Source organism: Hemicordylus capensis, chromosome 12 (genome assembly GCF_027244095.1).
Source record: "Hemicordylus capensis ecotype Gifberg chromosome 12, rHemCap1.1.pri, whole genome shotgun sequence".
Taxonomy (NCBI): domain Eukaryota; kingdom Metazoa; phylum Chordata; class Lepidosauria; order Squamata; family Cordylidae; genus Hemicordylus; species Hemicordylus capensis.
The window spans coordinates 16,397,326-16,421,023 of NC_069668.1; the positions used below are offsets into that span (position 1 = coordinate 16,397,326).

At 51.4% G+C, this 23,698-nt stretch overlaps 1 protein-coding gene across 2 annotated transcripts in view; it reads right to left on the reverse strand.

Moving 5' to 3' along the window:
• HNF1B (HNF1 homeobox B) overlaps positions 1-23,698 on the reverse strand; it is a 55,126-nt gene that overhangs the window by 27,070 nt on the left and 4,358 nt on the right. Inside the window, exons 2-4 of one of the 2 annotated variants that reach the window (XM_053275624.1) lie at positions 14,164-14,363; positions 9,032-9,299; positions 6,892-7,094 (exon numbers count right to left, since the gene is read on the reverse strand). In XM_053275624.1, the coding sequence (XP_053131599.1) occupies positions 6,892-7,094; positions 9,032-9,299; positions 14,164-14,363 (671 nt within the window). Of the gene's footprint in view, positions 1-6,855; positions 7,095-9,031; positions 9,300-14,163; positions 14,364-23,698 lie in introns of both variants that reach the window. The other variant, XM_053275623.1, reaches the window with a different exon arrangement.

Sequence of the window (23,698 nt, forward strand, 5' to 3'; positions counted from 1 at the left end):
AGAGAGGGAAGGGGAAAGGAGAAGAAAGAGAAAGAGAGAGAGAGAGGGAAGGCGAAAGGAGAAGAAAGAGAAAGAGAGAGAGAGAGAGGGAAGGGGGAAGGAGAAGGAAGAGAAAAAGAGAGAGAGGGAAGGCGAAAGGAGAAGAAAGAGAAAAAGAGAGAGAGAGGGAAGGGGAAAGGAGGAGAAAGAGAAAAAGGGAAAGAGGGAAGGCGAAAGGAGAAGGAAGAGAAAAAGAGAGAGAGGGAAGGGGAAAGGAGGAGAAAGAGAAAAAGAGAGAGAGGGAAGGGGAAAGGAGGAGAAAGAGAAAAAGAGAGAGAGGGAAGGCGAAAGGAGAAGAAAGAGAAAGAGAGAGAGAGAGGGAAGGCGAAAGGAGAAGAAAGAGAAAGAGTGAGAGAGAGGGAAGGGGGAAGGAGAAGGAAGAGAAAAAGAGAGAGGGGGAAGGGGGAAGGAGAAGGAAGAGAAAAAGAGAGAGAGGGAAGGTGAAAGGAGGAGAAAGAGAAAGAGAGAGAGAGGGAAGGGGAAAGGAGGAGAAAGAGAAAAAGAGAGAGAGGGAAGGGGAAAGGAGGAGAAAGAGAAAAAGAGAGAGAGGGAAGGCGAAAGGAGAAGAAAGAGAAAAAGAGAGAGAGAGGGAAGGGGGAAGGAGAAGGAAGAGAAAAAGAGAGAGAGGGAAGGCGAAAGGAGGAGAAAGAGAAAAAGAGATAGAGGGAAGGGGAAAGGAGGAGAAAGAGAAAAAGAGAGAGAGGGAAGGGGGAAGGAGAAGGAAGAGAAAGAGAGAGAGGGGGAAGGGGAAAGGAGAAGGAAGAGAAAAAGAGAGAGAGAGGGAAGGGGAAAGGAGAAGAAAGAGAAAAAGAGAGAGAGAGGGAAGGCGAAAGGAGGAGAAAGAGAAAAAGAGAGAGAGGGAAGGCGAAAGGAGAAGAAAGAGAAAGAGAGAGAGAGGGAAGGGGGAAGGAGAAGGAAGAGAAAAAGAGAGAGAGGGAAGGCGAAAGGAGGAGAAAGAAAGAGAGAGAGAGGGAAGGGGAAAGGAGGAGAAAGAGAAAAAGAGAGAGAGGGAAGGCGAAAGGAGAAGAAAGAGAAAAAGAGAGAGAGAGGGAAGGGGGAAGGAGAAGGAAGAGAAAAAGAGAGAGAGGGAAGGCGAAAGGAGGAGAAAGAGAAAAAGAGATAGAGGGAAGGGGAAAGGAGGAGAAAGAGAAAAAGAGAGAGAGGGAAGGGGGAAGGAGAAGGAAGAGAAAGAGAGAGGGGGGGAAGGGGAAAGGAGAAGGAAGAGAAAAAGAGAGAGAGAGGGAAGGGGAAAGGAGAAGAAAGAGAAAAAGAGAGAGAGAGGGAAGGGGGAAGGAGAAGGAAGAGAAAGAGAGAGAGAGGGAAGGGGAAAGGAGAAGGAAGAGAAAAAGAGAGAGAGAGGGAAGGGGAAAGGAGGAGAAAGAGAAAGAGAGAGAGAGGGAAGGGGAAAGGAGGAGAAAGAGAAAAAGAGAGAGAGGGAAGGGGAAAGGAGAAGGAATAGAAAAAGAAAGACGCATGGGCGGTGAAACAGGATAGCAAGGGGATAAATTAGGCCAGAGAGGAGGCAAGGAAAACGGAGGCGCCTTGCAGAAAATATGTGGGAGGAAGGGGCCCTAATGCCCCCTTTGAAGAAGGTTCTGAGGCCTGAGAAGGAACCTAATTCATCTTTATTTTCCATTCATTTTTCTCCTCCTCCTCCTCCTCCTCCACTTCTTTCAAAGAAACCACCTTGCTCCATCCTGATTAACTGCACCCACATTTTGTTCTCACTGCACAAGCTGTCCTGCTGGGGGTGAGCTGGGGGGGGGCGTCAAAAAAGGTACCCAGCTCTCGGCTAGAAGGAAGCTGGCCCCGTGGAGACACAGGCTGGGGCCGGAGAGGATCACTAGGGCTCTGGTTGTGTGTGTGAGTGTGTGTGGCCACCCTGGTTTCCCAAAGAGGAGCCAGATTGGGTGGGTGGGGGGGTCACCTGTGTGTGCTTTGCTTGGGCCGCTGCTGAGACCTGCCAGCCCCCTGCCTCTCCCCGAAGAACGTCTAGCTGATGCCGGAGCCCTCCGAGGTGAGGAGGCCAGTGGCAGCAAGGGGGGGGGGGAGAGGGGGCTTCATTCCAGCCTCTCTGAATGCAGCGGCCGCCCCCCCAAGAGAGGGCGAGACAAAAGAGCCCAATACAGGCTGGAAGGATGAGGACACTTCAAAGCCACCCAGGGCGGTTCAAAGCCCCAGCTTTAATTGTCAATTAAGCATGCATAACCCGGGGTGGGGGCGGGGTGGGTGGTGTGGGGCGGGGGGCATACCATGACAACCCTCAGGCACCCTGCGGGTGCATTATTGCCCAGGCGGGCAGGGGAGACACTGAAAACAGCTGATTTTGCTGACAATGTGCTGGTGTGACACCTTGTAAGCAATCAGGCCATGACAGAAGGGCAAGCCCCCCTCTGCCCCCGCCGGCCCCACGGCATTGTGTGGGACATTCCACCATGAGGGTCACCCCGTGGTCAGTCAGAGAGAGGAGAGCCGAGCGGACGACGCGGAAATGCCGGCCAAAAGAAGGGGCATAGAAATTTGGCTTCTTGTGCCGCCTACAACCAGGGTTTCTATGGACAAGAGACGGCCTCTTGTCTCCCTGCAGCTTCCCCTGTGCATTGGGGTTGAGGGTGGTGTGGTGTGGGGTGGTGTGGGGAGGAGGCCGACCCCTGCTTAAGAGGCTGTTCACAGGATCTGCTCGGATTATCATCTTGCACCCGTTCAGTTCCTTCTCCAGAGTCCCGAGAAGTTCAGACTCAAAGAGTGGAGAAATGTTGCGCTCTAGCGCGCAGGCGTTTCAGCACAGGCGCACCAACATCATGGCGGAGTTTGCAGCCGGCCGTTAGGCGCGCATCTTGGCAGGTTCCCGGACAGTTTCCTAAGCTATATTGAACGAAAAGAGCAAACCCCCCTCCGGGCTGCCTCCAACGTTTAGGGGAAAGAGGCCACTAAGTGAACGAGGCACAGAGAGAGGTCTTGCTCCATCTCTCCTGCAACAAGGATTCCCGGGGTCATCCTGTGAAACAGGGTGGCAAGAGACTCCGGATGGAGAAAAGGGAAGCACAGTTACTCTGTGGAACTCAATCCCACAAGATGCAGTAGTGCCCACTAGCCAAGACGGCTTTGAAAGGGAATTAGGGAAATTGAGGCTACTAGTCTATGGCTACTAGTCCTGATGGCTAGAGGCTACTTTTAGGCTCAGCGGCAGGATACCACTCTTAAAACCTAAGAAAGGAGAGCTGGTCTTGTGGTCGCAAGCATGACTTGTCCCCTGAGCTAAGCAGGGTCTGCCCTGGTTGCATATGAAAGGGAGACTAGAAGTGTGAGCACTGGAAGAGATTCCCCCTCAGGGGATGGAGCCGCTCTGGGAAGAGCAGAAGGTTCCAAGATAGGGAATCTCCAAGACAGGACTGAGAGAGATTCCTGCCAGCAACCTTGAAGAAGCCGCTGCCAGTCTGTGAAGACAATGCTTAGCTAGGTGGACCAAGGGTCTGACTCAGTCTATGGCAGCTTCCTATATTCCCTAAGATCTTTCCTGGCTCTGTACTTGAGATCTTTTTAGGAGAGGAAAGCTGGTCTTGTGGTCGCAAGCATGCCTTGTCCCCTTAGCTAAGCAGGGTCTGCCCTGGCTTGCATATGAAAGGGAGACTAGAAGTGTGAGCCCTGGAAGAGATTCCCCCTCAGGGGATGATGGAGCCACTCTGGGAAGAGCAGAAGGTCCCAAGATAGGGAATCTCCAAGACAGGGCTGGGAGAGAGACTCCTGCCTGCAACCTTGGAGAAGCCGCTGCCAGTCTGTGTAGACAATACTGAGTTAGGGGGACCAAGGGTCTGACTCAGTATATGGCAGCTTCCTCAACAACTGCAGGGGAGCCACATCAGCCACAAAGGGCATGCCTCCATCTCTTGCTTGGGGGCATCGGGGGGGGGGGTGGGCCACTGTGGGAAACAGGATGCCGGACTAGATAGGCCTTTCAATCAGTGGAAGAGGGCGATTGCAGAACACCCAGGGATCAGGGTGGGAGAGCTTTACCCAACTTATCAGAGCCGTGAAATCTGTTCAAGTCTTGTATGCATTTAAGATTAGGGCACACCAAATGACCGCTGGCCTTATGCGTCATGGGATGAAGCCGGCTCTTTCGCCACAATGGCCACTTTGGCTTATCTGCGCTGCAGAAATGGCACCAATAGGCATCAGAGGCCCAACTGCCTCCCACCGAAATAATCTCGGAAACGGTGGTTTAGCCAGAACCAGGGAGTCCCGAATGCAAATCCCGGCTGAGGCGAAGGAGCTGTGAGCTTTGGCTTAAACTTTGGCAGCTGAGGAATCAATTCCCCCTTTTGTGGCTGCCGGATCAGGCTGGCAAAGAGAAAGGGGGCATCCAAGGTGTGGGCTCCGTTGGCAGGCTCTGGTTTGCATGATCAGCGATCCCTCCACCAGAACGAGGGGGGGGGATTGGGGGGGAGAGAGGGAGGATGCCGCATTGTTGAGCCAAGGCCCCAAAGAAAGGGGCCGGTGACCCCACCGTGACCCCCACGCGACCCGACCACTTGTCAGGGAGCTGATTTCTTTTGTTTGCCTCTTGAGCTCACCGACTTTGGTGTGTAGATTACAGGTAGGAGAACAATGGGGATTGTTTCCCCCAACAATGCGCCGACTCCACACAACTCACTCAAGACAGCCTCCCCCACTGCCTGCCACCCTCTGGACTTCCCAGTTCCCCGCCTCACTTTTCCTGACCAATTTGCTTTTCTGGCAATCCGCTCTCCCTCCAGTCCAAAGGACTGACAAAGTCGCGCAGTGAATGCACACACAGATGTGTGTATACACACAGACACACACACATGCGTGCGCGGAAAGGATGCCAAAGCAGCCAGGTTGTGATGGTTCTCTACCTGCTGAACAGGTGACCGTCCTGGGCGCAAAGCTGCCAGGGGCTTCTCCTCCATTTGATAAAGGAGGTTGGATTCTCTGGCTGGATTACCTAAGAGGGATTCTTAGGAGAGGGATTCTTAAGAGAGGGATTCTTAGGAGAGATATTCTTAGGAGACGGATTCCTAAGAGAGGGATTCCTAAGAGAGGGATTCTTAGGAGAGGGATTCTTAAGAGAGGGATTCCTAGGAGAGGGATTCCTAAGAGAGGGCTTCTTAGGAGAGGGCTTCTTAGGAGAGGGATTCTTAAGAGAGGGATTCTTAGGAGCGGGATTCTTAAGAGAGGGATTCCTAAGAGAGGGATTCCTAAGAGAGGGCTTCTTAGGAGAGGGCTTCTTAGGAGAGGGATTCTTAAGAGAGGGATTCTTAGGAGCGGGATTCTTAAGAGAGGGATTCTTAAGAGAGGGATTCTTAGGAGAGGGATTCTTAAGAGAGGGATTCTTAGGAGCGGGATTCTTAAGAGAGGGATTCTTAAGAGAGGGATTCTTAGGAGAGGGATTCTTAAGAGAGGGATTCTTAAGAGACGGATTCCTAAGAGAGGGATTCCTAAGAGAGGGATTCTTAAGAGAGGGATTCTTAAGAGAGGGATTCTTAAGCGGAGATTCCACGAATGCAGCAGCCCACAGGAGGTCGCAGAACAGCCTTTTAACGTGCGCGGCACACAACTCACTCGCGGGAAAACAAGCAAGCACCACAGCCGGTCAGACACACGGCACCAAAGCGCCAGAGAGCCTCCGAGCGGCCATCTCTCAATGGAACTGCCATGCCCAGAGGCAGTCTACCTCGGAAGGCCAGATGCAGGAGAGAAACCGGCAAAGGGAAGACCATCTGCCTATGAGGAGGACACCAAGCATCCCGGCTGCTGCGGGAAACTGGACACTCCATATTTAAACTCGGGATGTACACGGAACCGTGTCCACAGTTTGGGCGGCAGCGCCAGCCGGTGAAATGCGGCCGCGGAGGCAAGGACACCCTCCCCGCGCCTCGAGGCAACCACACATCCCTCGCCGACGAACCTTTTCGAACGCCGGTTCATTCCAGAAACGGAGCACCGGATCGGTTCCAGGCACATCCCTCATTTACACCGCGATATTCAAAGCAGTCTGGATGGGGACCTGCCCGTAGGAACCCCTGCCTCCCAACTGCAGTCCTCGCTCTGCTCCCATGTTCCCTCCAACAGGGATTCCCAGATGGAGTGAACTACAATAACCAGGACCCCCCGCTGCAATGGCTTTTGCTGGGGGATGCTGGGAGCTGTAGTCCACCACATCTGGGAATCAGCGATGCTCGTCAGCGCCTGGAGTTCCTTTCGATAAGGGGATTATCTCTCTCAGAAATGCCTCCGCCGCTACCGACGCAGATGCCATCCGGCAAACAAGCAGCCGCCCTGCCCTCCTCTCCTACATTTCCCCCATTGTCCGCTTTAGACCAGGCCTGCTCAATTTAGGCCCCCCCAGCTGTTTTTGGACTACAGCCCCCATAATCCCCAGCCACAGTGGCCAATAGCCGGGGATTGTGGGAATTGTAGGCCGACGTCTGCAGAAGGGCCGAAGTTGAGCAGCCCCGGCTTTAGACCAGGGGTTCTCAAACTTTGGTCCCCAGCTGTTGTTGGACGCCAACTCCCATCATCCCCAGCCACAGTGGGCTTTGGCCATTTGGCATTAGGCCATTGTGGCTGGGAATGATGGGAGTTGTAGTCCAAAAGCATCGGTTTGAGAACCCCGGACTGTAGGCTCCTTGGGGGCAGGGGACCTCTCAAAGGCATCCCCCTAAAGAGGTCCCTCCCTGCACCCAGACGGCTGCGTTCGTCATCACAGAGGCAGAAGCAGAAAGAGCCCCCCGGAAAGGAACGTCTGCCCTAACCCATATCTGCACGTCCTCCCCACCCTTGTGCGGGGCTTACCTGCCATTTTGCTCGGGGGGGACGCACTAGACTGACCGTGGTGAGGCGAGTGGTGGGACAGCAGGAGGTTCATGCCGTGGGGCTGGCCGGTACTGTAGGCGTCCATGGCTAGCTTCTGGCGAAAGGCCTCCTCTTTCCTCCGGTTGGCGAACCAGTTGTAGACGCGGACCTCCGTCACCAGGTTGGAGCCGAGGCCGTGGGCTTTGGAAGGGGACACTCCCCGCTGGAGGCATTCTGCCCTGGGGAAGAAGGAGAAGGCCTCGTTGGGAGAGGTGGCAGCATACACGGGTGGGCGCAAACTGGGCAAAGAGGCACCTTTTAACGGGGTGATGGTCTTTTTTTAATTATTATTATTATTTACATTTATATCCCGCTCTTCCTCCAAGGAGCCTACTACATACTTGAGTTTCTCTTTCACAACAACCCTGCGAAGTAGGCTAGGCTGAGAGAGAAGCGACTGGCCCAGAGTCACCCAGCTAGTTTTCATGGCTGAAGGGGGATTTGAACTCAGGTCTCTTAGCCCAGCACTCTAACCACTACACCACGCTGGCTCTCAAATCCTTTGGCCAAATCCTCATAAGATTAAAAAATGCCACATTGCCCCCACTTTATGTATTTTTTATATCCCGCTCTTCCTCCAAGGAGCCCAGAGCGGGGTACGACAGACTTGAGTTTCTCTTTCACAACAACCCTGTGAAGTAGGCTAGGCTGAGAGAGAAGTGACTGGCCCAGAGTCACCCAGCTAGTATCATGGCTGAATGAAACAAATGGGATTTGAACTCAGGTTTCCCCGGTCCTAGTCCAGCACTCTAACCACTACACCACGCTGGCTCTCCACGCTTTATTGAGCAGGGGGAGAGCAACTGGCCCTCTCCGTCCCGACCAGCACAGTACCCTCCAGTGACTGTTGCTGGTGTCTATCTTGTGTTTCTTTTTAGACTGTGAGCCCTCTGGGGATAGGGAGCCCTCTTATTTTTATTTATTATTTCTCTGTGTCAACCGCCCTGAGCCATTTTCGGAAGGGCGGTCGAGAAATCGAAAAGAAAGATAAATAACCCACATTTGTCAGATTGGATTAGATTGGGTTCGACCCTCTCCCAACATCTGCATTCATGCACAACCCTTCTGGAGTCAACAGAAATCAGGGTGTCTCTCTAGGGAACTCTTGAAAGGCACCCTGGAGAGTTTGGAATGGGAACTTCTTGATACCATCCATTCTGAGAGGGTCGGAGAAATTCCCATCTCAAAGCTGGGGAGGCCGTTTTTTCTCCAACCTCCTTCAGAAAAAATTGGAGCTTACCGGAGCTCCAAATGGGCAGCGAGGGTCTGATTTGTTGTGGGGTTTTTTGGTGATCGTAGCTGGGGAGGGAAACTCATCTTCTGCCTGCCCATGAGCAGGCAGGTAGAGGCTAGGAGGAGGTCGGAGAAACCCGAACTGAAATGGACTCCCCAAGTGTGGGTCGGGAACTTCTCCAACCCGCTCCAAAAGGGAAGTTCCCGATCCAACGTTGTGCAGCCCTAGACTCCAGGCCGATCCAGGAGTGCCGGCAACCCTATGGGGCCAGCCCCTGACGCTGTCTAGTCTCCCCACTGCCGGCCCAAAGCTCTGACCACCACACCACACGGGCCTCTCCAAAGCAAGCTCAGCCCAGGAGTCCGGCAGGGCTGTGCCCGGCTTGGTCCTTTGCAATGCGGTTCAGCCGCCCCGATCTGCTGGGAGGAGGTTCCCGCGGTTGACTTCTGCGAGCTGTCGGGAAGTGTGGGGCCTCCTCCACGCCCTTGGACAAGAGGGGCCCGGCTGGGAGCGCTCTGGGAACAAAGACGAGGCGGGAGGAGGCGGATACAGACGCGGGACACCGAGGCGGGACACCGATGTGGGACACCGATTCGGGACACTGATATGGGACACCGATGTGGGACACCGATATGGGACACCGATGCGGACACCGATACGGGACACCGATGCGGGACACCGATTCGGGACACCGATGCGGGACATCGATTCAGGACACCGATGCGGACACCGATATGGGACACCGATGCGGGACACCGATACGGGACACCGATGCGGGACACCGATGCGGGACACCGATTCAGGACACCGACGCGGTTGCCTTCTGCCCGGACGAGGGCTCTCTCCGGCTCCCACTTGGGGTGCTCCGGTCGGATTCTGTACCTGTTGCACTCCTCCACCAGGGCTTCCCTCTCTTCCTTGCTGGGGTTCTTCTGCCGGTCGTAGGCCTGGTACAAAATCTGCTGAGAAGCAGGACCCCACTTGAAGCGGTTGCGGCGCATCTTCTTGCTGGGCGCTTCCGCGCAAGGGTCCTCCAGCGGCCCCACCAGGCCCCCCTGGCTTTGCTGGTTGAACTCTGGAAAGAGAAACAGCTGATCTTGACTGCTTTTGTCTGCCATAGTTCCAGAACCCTGGACTGTCTGGTTGAATTCTGAAAAGAGAAAGGAGCAGAGTGTGATGGGGCCTGTCTCCCTTTGCCACTCCAAGAGAGGAAGAAAGACACCCGCATGCACAGACAGCTGGGACCCCCCCCCCCCCACACACACACCCCACCTTGGGGGCCTCGGGCCAGCCTTGCACTCTCAGCCCGGCCTGCCTCGCAGGGTTGTTGTGAGGAGAGGAACATAGGGAGCTGCCTTCTACCGGGTCAGGCCATTGGTCCATCTAGCTCAGGGTCTAGCTAAGCTCACAGACCGGCAGCGGCTTCTCCGAGGTTTATTGTTTGTTTATTATTCTTGATTTAAAATATTTATACACGGCCCCTCCAGGATTCTACTTCTTGAGGAAGCTCACAACACTAATCAAAAGATATATGTAAAATAAGACTAACAAAGTTAACAAGGCTGCAGGCAGGAGTCTCTCTCAGCCCGATCTTGGAGAGGCTGCCAGGGAGGGAACTTGGGACCTAGATGCTCTTCCCAGAGCGGCTCCATCCCTTAAGGGGAATCATAGCATCATAGGAAGCTGCCATATACTGAGTCAGACCATTGGTCTATCTAGCTCAGTATTGGCTACACTGACTGGCAGTGGCTTCTCCAAGGTTGCAGGCAGGAGTCTCTCTCCCAGCCCTATCTTGTTGGAGATGCTGCCAGGGAGGGAACTGGGAACCTTCAGCTCTTCCCAGAGCGGCTCCATTATCCCTAAGAAGGGGAATCTCTTCCAGTGCTGACACTTCTAGTCTCCCTTTCATATGCAACCAGGGTGGACCCTGCTTAGCTAAGGGGACAAGTCCTGCTTGCGACCACAAGACCAGCTCTCCTCTCCTAAAAAGATCTCAAGTACAGAGCCAGGAAAGATCTCAGGGAATATAGGAAGCTGCCATATACTGAGTCAGACCCTTGGTCCATCTAGCTCAGGATTGGCTACACTGACTGGCAGCGGCTTCTCCAAGGTTGCAGGCAGGAGTCTCTCTCCCAGCCCTCTCTCGTTGGAGATGCTGCCAGGGAGGGAACTTGGAGCCTAGATGCTCTTCCCAGAGCAGCTCCATCCCTTAAAGGGAATCTCTTCCAGTGTTCACACTTCTGCTCTCCCTTTCATATGCAAACCTGGATGGACCCTGCTTGGCAAAAGGAGGCAATTCATGCTTGCTACCACAAGACCGACACAAGACCATTTAAAAATCTTTTCAATTCATTGTTCGGTTTCTATACAGCTTCTCATTAAAACAACCCCAAAGTGATTTATAATCTAATTAAAACGATGCACAATTACAACACACAGATATTAAACAGAAATATATTACCTTGAGTTTAAAAACCTATATCCAACAGTCACACACCAAACACAAGCGTCACATGGAATGAACACTCTGCCCTGAGCTCCTTGCTGGAAGAGCGTGGTGTCGTGGTTAGAGTGCTGGACTAGGACCGGGGAGACCCGAGTTCAAATCCCCATTCAGCCATGAGACTAGCTGGGTGACTCGGGGCCAGTCACTTCTCTCTCAGCCTAGCCTACTTCACAGGGTTGTTGTGAAAAGAGAAACTCAAGTATGTAGTACACCGCTCTGGGCTCCTTGGAGGAAGAGCGGGATATAAATGTAATAATAATAATAATAATAAAAGTGTGCCGTCGAGTCGGTGTATCGACTCCCGGCACCCCCACAGCTCTGTGGTTTTATTTGGTAGACTACAGGAGGGGTTTCCCATGGCCTCCTCCTGCGCAGTACGAGACGATGATGCCTTTCAGCATCTTCCTGCATCGCTGCTGCCCGATACGGGAGCCGCGGGGATTCGAACCGGCAACGTTCTTAAGCTGTGGGAGGAAGGCCCTGGGGAGGAGGGCTACACTGGCCGGCCTTCCAAGATGGGGCAGGGGCTGCAGAGGGCTCCGTTTCCCTTGGAGGAGGAGCCCCCCATCCCTAGCTGGGCACAGCACAGCCCTGCAGGGTGGGAACGGTCCGCTCCGCAGGGTGCCAGTGCAAAAGATCCAGCTTTGGCCAAAGTCCGCAGGCCCAATCAACCATGAGTCGGGGGGGGGCACACTCAGAGCCGATGAGGCCACCACTGCCCGCTCCCCTCCCTGGCCTGACAGAGGAGAACACGGGCACAGACCTACCCTACAGGACTGGCGTGAGGACAACGGCTTACAGCAAGGCCATGCAGGGGTTCTCGTCCGGTGTCCCCAACGCCCCGAATCTCATGGCTCTTTGGCCCCCCCGTTGCGGTCATCCAACATCTGGGGACCCAAGGCTGAGAGCCCCTGAGAGGAGGGGGCCGGGTTGCCAACCCCTAGAGGCTCCAGGCCCGCCCTGCAGGGCCGGCAAGCCTATCAGTATAGCTCAGGATTCACCTTCCCGGCTCAATCAGGCCTGCACTGCAGCTGCCCGCCTGAGCTTCCCCGACGGTCTTTGTTTCCTGGACTCCTCCGCAGCAGGCAGAAATTCAACCAGAGAAGCTTCCCCGGACCCCCTGTCCGGAGAAAGGGCAGCGGGCGGGGGGGGGGCAAACATCCCTCTGTTGACTTTGCACGGAAGTCTTGCCAAGAAGAAAGCCAACTACTTTTAGCTCTGATCTCTCCCCAGACCCATTCACCCAAACAATGCTCATTATTCTGGTATCTGGCACTCTGCTTAAATCCTGGTGCCATCCAAAACACACACACAACACACACAAACACACACACACAACTGAGTCAACACGTTTATCTCGGGATGTGCGAGAGAGACTGCAGCCGGCTAAGTGCCTCACTCTGCCCCCAAGAAGAAGGCTTGGCTGCATTGGACACAATAGCCTATTTAGACTTCACTCAGAGATCTCTGGAGACAAGCAAGGAAGGTTCCTTCTCAGGGCAGAAAAGAACCGGCTCTTCCAGATGGGAGGCGGTGGAATTTAATGCCTTCATTAACAGGGGCAGGGCCCTGGCCGGGTTAGCTCAATGGGAGGGAGGACACCTTTGCCCGAAACCGTGGAGGGATGCTGCCGGCCAGAGCCAGGGTGAGGGGCTGCCGGCCAGAGTGCAGCACGCCAGGCTCCAGGGTGGATCATGAGCCTAGCAGTAGACAGCAGCATCTGCTTTCAACAGCTCTTCTTCTTCTTCTTCTTCTTCTTCTTCTTCTTCTTCTTCTTCTTCTTCTTCAGAGTGGCTTCAAACTATGACAGGGCCTTTTTCTGCCCCCTATCCCAGATCTGGAATACCGTGTTTTATGGGCTACAAGACTCACTTTTTCCCCTCAAAAAATATCCGCCAAAATTCAGGTGCGTCTTATACGTTATAACAGTTTAATATGTTAAAACTCTGAAAAACTGGATTAAAATTAAGGTGCGTCTTATAGTCCGTAGCGTCTTATAGTCCGTAAAATATGGTAGGTGAAATGGGAATCTTAAACTTCATCCCTGCTAACTGAGTAAAGAGGGATCATCATCTGGTTTTTAATCTATTGTTTCCATAGACTTTTTATGTCTTCATTTTATACTTAGATGACTATTATTTTATAATATACTTGTTACTTTCCTTTTATAATTCCTTTTAGGGGTTTTTTTAAAGGAAATTATCTAATATACCCTGTTACCAGCAAATATTAGTAATTGTATAGTAATCCTTATATATCCTGGCTCTTAAAATGTAACAGACTGGTTTTAAAAGCAACCAGAGAGCCAGCGTGGTGTAGTGGTTAGAGTGCTGGACTAGGACCGGGGAGACCCGAGTTCAAATCCCCATTCAGCCATACAACTAGCTGGGTGACTCTGGGCCAGTCACTTCTCTCTCGGCCTAGCCTACTTCACAGGGTTGTTGTGAAAGAGAAACTCAAGTATGTAGTACACTGCTCTGGGCTCCTTGGAGGAAGAGCAGGATATAAATCTAAAATAATAATAATAATAATAATAACAACTGCTGCTTTGGTTTTAGGTATTGTATTATCCTGGATATTTTTAGTTACTTTCTCTTTTACTATGTAATCAACCTTCTATTTTATGCTGGTCCATGACCGTCATAAAGATTGATTTGACTACTGAGTAAAGAGCCACCTTTTTAAAGTGGCGATTCTCTTCTATTTAGCAGGCGGGGAGCAACTGGCCCTCTCCGTCCCCAGCACAACATCCCTCCAGTGGCTGTTGCTGGAGTCTATCTTATGTGTTGTTGTTTTTAAGATTGTGAGCCCTTTGGGGATCGGGAGCCACATTTTATTTTATTTATAGCTACGCAACCGCTTTGGAAACTTGTGTTGAAAAAAGGTGTGTAAACATTATTTGTAGCACTACTTTAAAAAATTGTCAGCGGCCCAGAGATGCAAGTTTTGGGCAGGGAAGGAAGGAAGGAAGGAAGGAACATAGGAACAACATAGGAACATAGGAAGCTGCCATATCCTGAGTCAGACCCTTGGTCCATCTAGCTCAGTATTGTCTACCCAGACTGGCAGCGGCTTCTCCCAGGTTGCAGGCAGGAGTCTCTCTCCCAGCCCTCTCTCGTTGGAGACGCTGCCAGGGAGGGAACTGGGAACCTTCTGCTTTTCCCAGAGCGGCTCCATTATCCCCTGAGGGGGAATCTCTTGCAGTGCTCACACATCAAGTCTCCCTTTCATAATGCAACCAGGGCAGACCCTGCTTAGCTATGGGGGCAAGTCATGCTTGCGACCCCAAGAAGGCCCTCTTTGCCCTTGAATTCTCACAATGGCCCATCACGGGTGTGCACGGCTCCCCAATTAGCGCCAAGCGGCCATTCATACTGCAGGAAGCGGAGGATGTGTGAACACACCAGCTTGTGTGAACACACCAGCTTTACCACTGGCTGTCCAGCCACTCACTCACACACACGCACACCCCGCCTCTCAACCGCCTCGCCCAGCCCGTGGTACTTACGCCTGAGGATCTCTCTCTGCTTCCGGACGTACCACGTATAGAGCGCCGCCCGCTTCTGCGTCTTCATGGGCGTCCCCTTGTTGAGGTGCTGGGAGAGGTGGGACTGGTTCAGGCCCGTGACGTCCACCACTTCCCTCTGCGGGATGTTGTGCTGCTGCATATACCCCTTGATCATTTTCGCAGCCCGCCAAGGGTCCTCGCTGCAGGGGGGGGGGAGAAGGAGAAGGAGGTCAGCGGAAAGGATCCGGGGAAACCTTGTTTGAGACATGCACAAGGGCCAAGAAATTCGGGAAAGGTTGCAGCAGCAGCAACATGCATGGAAAATGATGGGGTGTGTGTGTGTGTCCCATTTTTATTTCCTGACTTTGATTTCCTGGAAATCCAGAGAGACATGATCTGAAGTTTACCAGGCAGCTGCATCAGCAGAAGCCATGAAGTGGGAGTTGGAGATCCCCCCCAAAAAACAACTCAGGTCACAATAACCCAACGAAGCACCCATTTTAAACAACTGTAAAAAAAAAATTATTAGACAAATAAAAATCTAGGTCCCCATGACCAGCTGCTACTGGAAATCACCCGGAGGCTGACCTAAGCATGTGAAGGATGCCCCATCCCTCTGGGAAGAGCATCTCTATGCTTGCATGCAGAAGGTTCCCAATTCCCTCCCTGGCAGCATCTCCAAGATCGGGTTGAGAGAGACGCCTGCCTGCGACCTCGGAGAAGCCGCTGCCAAGAATAACGACCTACGTTTTCTTCATTCTCTAGTATTAAAACCCAGATTTTTACCATGGTTTTAAATTTTCAGTGTTGCCTTTTAAATGATTTGAAGGTTAGTGGTTATCATTTTAATTGATTTAGTTTTGATTCTAATTGCTGATTGGTTTTAATTTTATTTTGCTGTGAACCAGGCTGAGCCATTTTTGGAAGGGCAGTAGATAAACTGAATGAATGAATGAATGAATGATGATTATTATTATTACATTTCTAGCCCGCTCTTCCTCCAAGGAGCCCAGAGTACTACATACTTGAGTTTCTCTTTCACAACAACCCTGTGAAGTAGGCTAGGCGGAGAGAGAAGTGATTGGCCCAGAGTCACCCAGCTAGTCTCATGGCTGAATGGGGATTTGAACTCGGGTCTCTCTGGTCCTAGTCCAGCACTCTAACCACGACACCACGCTGGCTCTTGATTGAATGAATGAATGAATAATATCCCAATGAATAATATCCCAATGCACCCATGATGGTGGAAACAGTAGATTAGGGTCAGGAGCTCTTCCCTGCTGTGTGCATGCAGCTCCACTGGCTGAGGAGATTCAGGGCTGGGAGCCATTCGTGGGGGTCTGTGCCCCATGAGCCACCCCCTAACCATGCCCAGTTCAAAGTGCTGGTGGGCCCCTTCGAAACCACAAATGGGGCAGAGGCCCGAGGTACCTGGAGGATCACCCTGCTTCCCTAACGGACCTCGTCTTCACACACACCAGGCTCTGGAGAGGCCACCACCTTCCCAGACGACATGAACAGGCATGTAGGACAGACAGAGCCTCCTCTGTAGTGGCACCTGGCCTGAACATCCTCTCCAAACAGCAGGCCCTCCTCTCTCTCTCTCATGCTGGCTTTTGACAGACGGTGGAGACCGCGTGATTCTGTCAGTTTTTAAGGTGGCGTGGTCTTTCCACGCCGCCCCGGATCGTTTGACTGCCTCGACTCTGCATTTTCATTACGCTTTCCCAGGGGTTCCCACATTGGGGCCCCCATGTGTTTCAGGGGTCTCCAAAGAGCCTTGTGGCTGGGAATGGTGGGAGAGGTCCTCCAGGTTTGTGCAGCTCTGCTGTAAAGCGTGCCGTCAAGTCGGTGTCGACTCCTGGCGCCCACAGAGCCTTGTGGTTGTCTTGGGTAGAATACAGGAGGGGTTGACCGTTGCCTCCTCCCGCACAGTATGAGATGAGGCCTTTCAGCATCTTCCTAGATCGCTGCTGCCCGATATAGTAAATGTAAAGTGTGCCGTTAAATATATTTCAACTCCTGGCGACCACAGAGCCCTGTGGTCGCCTTTGGTAGAATACAGGAGGGGTTGACCGTTGCCTCCTCCCGCACAGTATGAGATGAGGCCTTTCAGCATCTTCCTAGATCGCTGCTGCCCGATAATATAGGTGTCCCCCATAGTCTGGGAAACAGACCAGCGGGGATTTGAACCAGCAACCTTTGGCTTGCTAGTCCGTCATTTCACCGCTGCGCCTCTGGGCTGTACTGCATTTTAAATGGTATGTTTTCTTAATGCATTAGGCCTGGACGTTTTTGGGTGAGCTGTTACTAGAGGAGCTCTGGAGAAAAGCAGCGGTCCAAAGAGGATCAACCCGAGACAGAAGTTTGGGGCAGCCTACAAATTGAAGAAATAAATGCCTAAATCAAATATAAATCAATATAAGTCAGTGCCAGCATGGAGGCAGCCCAGAGGGGCAAAGATCCATTTCGGGATCCATTTCGGGGTGGGGGGAAGACCACGGCGAGCACGGTGGCCTCCTTTGGGTTCTGTGATCAAAGACGGGCATTTGCTGCGTCACACAGAAGTGCAGGACGGAGAACACCTAGGCTGCCATCAAAAAAGACAAGCGACCTGTAGCCAAGAATGGGTGGGACCATCAAATTGAAAAAGTTGAAGAAAATGAAGATGTAAAAATATTATGGGACTTCCGACTACAAGCAGACAAACATCTGCCACACAATACACCAGATATCACTGTAGTCGAGAAGAAAGAAAAACAAGTCAAAATAATCGACAGAGCAATACCAGGGGATAGCAGAATAGAAGAAAAAGAAATAGAGAAAATCACCAAATACAAAGATCTACCAATGGAAATTGAAAGGCTGTAGGCAGAAAAAGACCAAAATAATCCCCGTGGTCATTGGCGCCCTGGGTGCAGTCCCAAAAGACCCTGAAGAGCACCTCAACACCATCGGGGCCACAGAAACCACCATCAGCCAATGACAAAAAGCAACTTTACTGGGCCCATGTAAAAAAAAAAAGTTTCGAGAAAGTTTTGCCACCAGGTTGACCTGCCCTGCTCTCTCTCGCCAGGTAAACAGAGCCCAAAAACACCCTCCAGAGAAATATGCCAAGAATTTATTGGCAGGGATGATAACTCACCCGCACCCCTCGCCTCTCACCACACAGCCCTATCTAATCGGCATCTCTCTGGATACATACATACAACAGAGGGGCTCCTTGTGAGAGTCAATCCGCCTTCCTTTTGAGTCAGGACACCCTTCTCTGGACCCATCTTCCAGCTGGCTCTACAAATCCCATCCTTACGGGGCTGGTTTCCACACACAGCAACTCTCCCTATGGACCAAAGAGGATCAGAGGCTTGTAGCACCGGGTGGGACCTTGGAGCTGTTCTGGTGCTGGACTAGGAAGAGGGAGACCTGAGTTCAAATTCCGGTCCAGTCATAAAACACACTGAGTGTCCAAGACTGTAATAAAAGTTTATCTATCGATCGATCACTGAGTGACTCTGGGCGACTTCTTCCTCAGCCGAACCCACCTCACAGGGTTGTTGTGAGGATAAACATAACCATGTACAGGTGAAACTCGGAAAATTAGAATATCGGGCAAAAGTCCATTAATTTCAGTCATGCAAATTAAAAGGTGAAACTGTTCTATGAGACAGACGCATTACATGCAAAGCGAGAGAAGTCCAGCCTTAATTGGTTATCATTGTGATGATCATGGCGTACAGCTCATGAGAACCCCAAATCCACAATCCCAGAAAATGAGAATATTCCATGGAACCAAGAAGACAAGGATTGTAGAACAGAACAATATCGGACCTCCGAAAAGTAGAAGCATGCATATGTATTCAGTCCTTGGTTGGGGCCCCTTTGGCAGCAATGACTGCCTCAGTGCGGCATGGCATGGATGCTCTCAGCCTGTGGCACTGAGGAGGTGTTACGGAAGACCAGGATGCTTCATTAGTGGCCTTCAGCTCTCCTGCATTGTTTGGTCTCATGTCTCTCATCCTTCTCTCGGCAATGCCCCATAGATTCTCTATGGGGTCAGGTCAGGCGAGTTTGCTGGCCAATCAAGCACAGTACACTGTCTACTTTTCGGAGGTCCGATATTGTTCTAGTCTACAATCCTCGTCTTCTGGGTTCCATGTAATATTCTAATTTTCTGGGATTGTGGATTTGGGGTTTTCATGAGCTGTACGCCATGATCATCACAATTATAACAATTTAAGGCTGGACTTCTCTCGCTTTGCAGGTAATGCGTCTGTCTCATAGATCAGTTTCACCTTTTAATTTGCATGACTGAAATTAATGGACTTTTGCACGATATTCTAATTTTCCGAGTTTCACCTGTACACTGCTCAGGGCTCCTACTACCTTTAGGCCGGGAGGGAAATGCATGATCGAAAATCTGGCTCTCCGGCTTTCTGAACCACGAGAAGGACACACCATTCAGTCAGTCCTGAGGGTCAGCGTTGCCCGCGCGCCTTCTTCCCAGAAAAGAATCCGCTTTGAGGCTCCGCAAGACCAGGTGATGGCTGGTCCACAGCACCTCCGGCCCAATCCAGTTCACCGCCAGCCTGCCCTCGTGGCTGGCTGTGGAAAATCACCTTCTCCAGACGACACAGACTGCGACCCATTGCAAAAACAGGGACCTGCCAGGTTTTGAGGGACCCCCGCCAAGTCTACCCCAGGGAGAGGTCTGTGCTGATTATAAATGGGAACAGGCCATCTCTGCGGTGCTGAGGTGACCCCCCCCCAGTTTTTGACTGATGCAAAGTGCCTCTTGTTTCGCCTACAGCTGGATGTTTAAAAGGCCAGAAGCGTAAAAAAAAAAAAATGCGCACACACACAAATAAAAATAAACACAAGGATTAAAAAAGGTGGTGGTTGTTTTTGTTTTTAAAAGCAAGTCCAGAACTGGGGTCGGTGGCGGTGGGAGAGGAGAGCTGGCCAGGTGGTCGCAAGCGTGACTTGTCTGCGTAGCTAAGCGGGGTCTGCCCTGGTTTGCATTTGGATGGGAGACAAGAAGTGTGAGCCCTGGAAGAGATTCCCCCTCAGGGGATGATGGAGCCGCTCTGGGAAGAGCTGAAGGTTCCCAGTTCCCTCCCTGGCAGCATCTCCAAGGAGATAGGGCTGGGAGAGAGACTCCTGCCTGCAACCTGGGAGAAGCCGCTGCCAGTCTGGGTAGACTATCCCGAGCTAGGTGGACCAAGGGTCTGACTCAGTATATGGCAGCTTCCTCTATTCCCGAAGATCTTTCCTGGCTCTGTACTTGAGATCTTTTTAGGAGAGGAAAGCTGGTCTGGTGGGAGCAAGCATGCCGTGTCCCCTTAGCTAAGCAGGGTCCACCCTGGTTGCATATGAAAGGGAGACTAGAAGTGTGAGCACTGGAAGAGATTCTCCCCCTCAGGGGATGATGGAACCGCCACTCTGGGATGAGCAGAAGGTTCCCAGTTCCCTCCCTGGCAGCATTTCCAAGAGAGGGCTGAGAGAGAGACTCCTGCCTGCAACCTTGGAGAAGTTGCTGCCAGTCTGTGAAGACAACACTGAGCTGGATAGACCAAGGGTCTGACTCAGTAAATGGCAGTTTCCTATGTTCCTACGTTCCTAAAAGCAACTGCTAGCCTGTTGCCAGCTTGACTACAGCCCAAGGGCCCTTGCAAAACACCCCAGGGAAGAAGTGTAGCTGGGTAGCATTCAAGCCTCCTAGTAGTGAAGTGTGCCGGGGAGGCTCCGAAAGCCTTTAGGTCCAGGCTCCAAAATGACCGAGGTGCCCCTCTGTGCCGGGAAGCAAAGGCAACTGTGCCTTGTTTGACACACACACACACACTGGGCAGCGATCTTGTGCTTGAGGGGCCATTCCTCAGAAAAGGAGGCTTTTTTTAAAAAAAAGCAAAAAAAAAAAACCCTCCTCCTCCATTAGGGTCATTTGGGCTCGATCCTTAGCACACTTTTCCTGGGAGGGCTGGCTTGTGCCGCTGGCAAGACCTCTTGGAGTCCCACCCACCTCTCCTAAACGTGGGGGGGAGAAGAACGGTCCTGGAGATTCCCCGAGACGAGAAGGGGACGGTGCTCCCTTCGCCGAGACACGAGTTCCGATCTGGCCTCCTGCAGGCCAGCGTGCCACAACCTGGGTGTCAGCAGAAAGAGCTGTGATATTTGAAGAACCCGGCTGCAAGGTGGTGACAACTCCTACACAAGCTTCTGTTTGTTGATTTAAGAGCATGCTTTGGAAGCAGAGGCCGGGTGGGGTGTGTGTGTGTGTGTGTGTGTGTGTGGATCTCTCTGTCGGGGTTTCCCTCGTCCTCCTGCACCAACCAGCGTCCACACACACACACACACACACACACACACACACACACACACACACACCACTTGGGCTTGATTCACAACTTCACCAATCAGTAACCCTCCTCGCCTTTCATCGCAAGCGCTTGTGTATCTTTCGGTTGATGATTTATAGAAATAAATTAATAACAGCCAGAGTCCCACGTGCTGGACGTTTATATGCTTTGGTATCTTCCACGCCATCAGTCTGGGGGCAGATACAGGAGAGACAGATTGACTGAAAACACAGGAACGGCTTTGTTGTGTGCGGAGAAAGTCCGTCTGGGCTCGCATTCCGTCTCCCGGAGCGGCCACCCAGATGTTTCTGGGCACTCCTAGAGATGCTGGCTTGCCCTTGCTTCTCTCTCCCACAGCAGCTGCTAATAGCAGCCATTCAGAGAGGTAGAGTGGTGCTGAACATGGAAGCTCCATTTAGCTCTACTTGCCCGCTGAGGGCATGGGGCAAATCAAAGCAGCCATTCAGAGAGGTAGAGTGGTGCTGAACATGGAAGCTCCATTTAGCTCTACTTGCCCGCTGAGGGCATGGGGCAAATCAAAGCCTGCACAAATCTAACGCCAACCTTCTGATGATCGAACATTTGCAAAGATATGGTGATACAAATATTAAGTGATTTAAGTTGCTTTTCAACCTTATCCATCTCTCTCTCTCTCACACACACACACACAGACAGAAAACTCCTAAAAGAAAAGGAGCCTCTTAGCTTTGATATACATTTGGCATATGTCCGGTGTGTAAGTTCTCATATTATTTCTTTTCCCTACAGCTGAATGCAACAATATATTTGCTGGAAAAGGGATACAGGTACAAATGAGAAAAGGCAAGAAGAAACGTCTTAAAACCAGGGAGGCACATAGGATCAGTCAAAATAAAGTAGGACTGAAAACTGGAGGGTTTTTAACTATGAGAGAGCATTAGAAATCATGTGGCAACAACCATTTTTAAAAAAAACATTGATTAAGAACAGCCTAACAGACCCCCAGGGCTGACTTCTGGCACTCAGAAACAACTTTCTTTTTTAAGCAGCTGCAAATTGAAAAATTCAGCTGTCTTTTTTGTTGTTAAGTGTGCCATCAGGTCAGTTTCGACCCCTGGCGTCCACAGAGCCCTGTGGTTTTCTGTAATAAATGCCTCCGCAAGAATCTAATATGCTGGGGAAGGTATTAAAATCGGAAAGACCCTGCCAAACGAGTCCATGCACCCTTACTTCAAAGTAAGCCCTACCGAACAGCGCAGGGCGAATATCTAAGCATATGGATATGATATCTAAGCATATCGTTTCCTGCCCGGAGCGGGGTGGACTAGACGACCTCGGAGTCCCCTTCCCCTGAAAAGTCCCCGCACTTGGCTAAGGAAAGCAGAGGAAACCGGCTCGGTGTCAGAGTTCACACGCCTCAATCCACCGAAACCCGAGTTGCCGGCGGCGCGACTCTCTGACTTCCTCCTCCTCCTCCTCCTCCCCAGCTCCGAATCCAAAGTTTTGCGATTTGAACCCGCAACCCGGCTGCTGCGCGCATTGACTTGGGGGGTCTAAGGAGTGCGCGTAAGGCGCGCGTAAGGAGTGCGCGTAAGGCGCGCCCGCGGGAAGGGGTTAGCGTGGATCGGGGCGGGGCTGCTAGACAGCATTGCATGGGGCGGAAAGCGGAGGGGCTGAGGATCGAGCCCAGACGGCGGCGGCGGCTTGCAGCAAGCTCGCCCGGACCCGGCAGGAGGAAGAAGTCGCAGGGCGCTCAGGCTCCCTTTCCTGCGGGAAACAGGCGGGGAAAGGGACCGGACTCCTCGGGCGGCTTTGCTCTCCCGGCCCTGCCGCCCTGAACCCGCCGCGGAGCTGCTGCCAGGAGCCGCCGCGGCCTCGATCCAGGCCACTGCGACTCATTCCTCCCAGGGAAAGGGCTCTCCCGGGAGCGCCCCGCGCCGCAAGCCCCTTGGCACGAATCCCTCCCCGCTTCGGGGCTTCCGAGGAAGGCCCCCCCCCCCGCCCTCGGGCTGAAAGATCAGGACACCGGCCCAAGCTACACGGCGAAGAGTTCGCCACAAATCTCTTGGGGCGAAGCCCCTCGCCGGGGTTTAATTAATTTGTTAGTTAATTAATTTATTATTATTATTTTATTTCTTGTTGACACAGTCAGACAGGTGTTATTGACTGGTTTGTTTTCATCCAGACATCGAGTCCTTCCCAAGGACCTGGGATGGCTGGATTTTATTATCAGTGTTGTTGCTGTTATTATTATAGATATGATCTCGTCGCAGAATATAGGCTGTTCCCAGTAAAGCTGCTTTTTGTAATTGGCTGAGGGTGATTTCTGTGGCCCCGATGGTGTTGAGGTGCTCTTCAAGGTCTTTTGGGACTGCACCCAGGGCGCCAATGACCACTGGGATGATGATGATGATGATGATGATGATGATGATGATTTTATTTTGTTATCCAGGTAACCCAGTTAAGAATTTAGGACATATTACTTTGAAGTCCCATTAAACTCGCTGGCATTAATATGCTTTAATATGGCATTAATAAATATGCTATTTATTAATATTTATTAATATGGCATTAATAAATATGCTATTTACACACAGTCTACCAGAGGTTATTGATTGGATTTGGTACTTTGATTATTGGCCGATAATTACAGAAAAATTAAAGAGAACGTTGCAGTATTCGTGCTTTCCCGAGTAGTGTGGCCTTCTGTAACTTACTACTACTACTACTACTATTTTGTTATACAGGTAGTTCAGTTAAGAACTTAGGAGATATTATTTTGGATGAAGTCCCATTAAATTCACGGGCATTTATTATTATTATTATTATTATTATTATTATTATTATTATTATTATTATTATTATTATATTTTGTTATCCAGGTAACTCAGTAAAGCATTTGGGACATATTACTTTGGATGCAGTCCCATTAAACTTGCTGGCATTTATTTATTTATTTGTTATTATTACCCAGATAAGAACTTAGGACAAATTACTTTGGGTGAAGCCCCATTAAACTCCTTGCGATTTATTATGATTATGTTTGTTTGTTTGTTTGTTTGTTTTGTTATCCAGTTAAGAATTTACATCCAATGGCTTTGCAGTTCCATTAAATTCGCAGGGATTATTAATTATTATTATTATCATCCAGGTAAACGGCAAGGGAATAAAACACGAGAGAGGAGGAATGCTTTCTCCTGTCC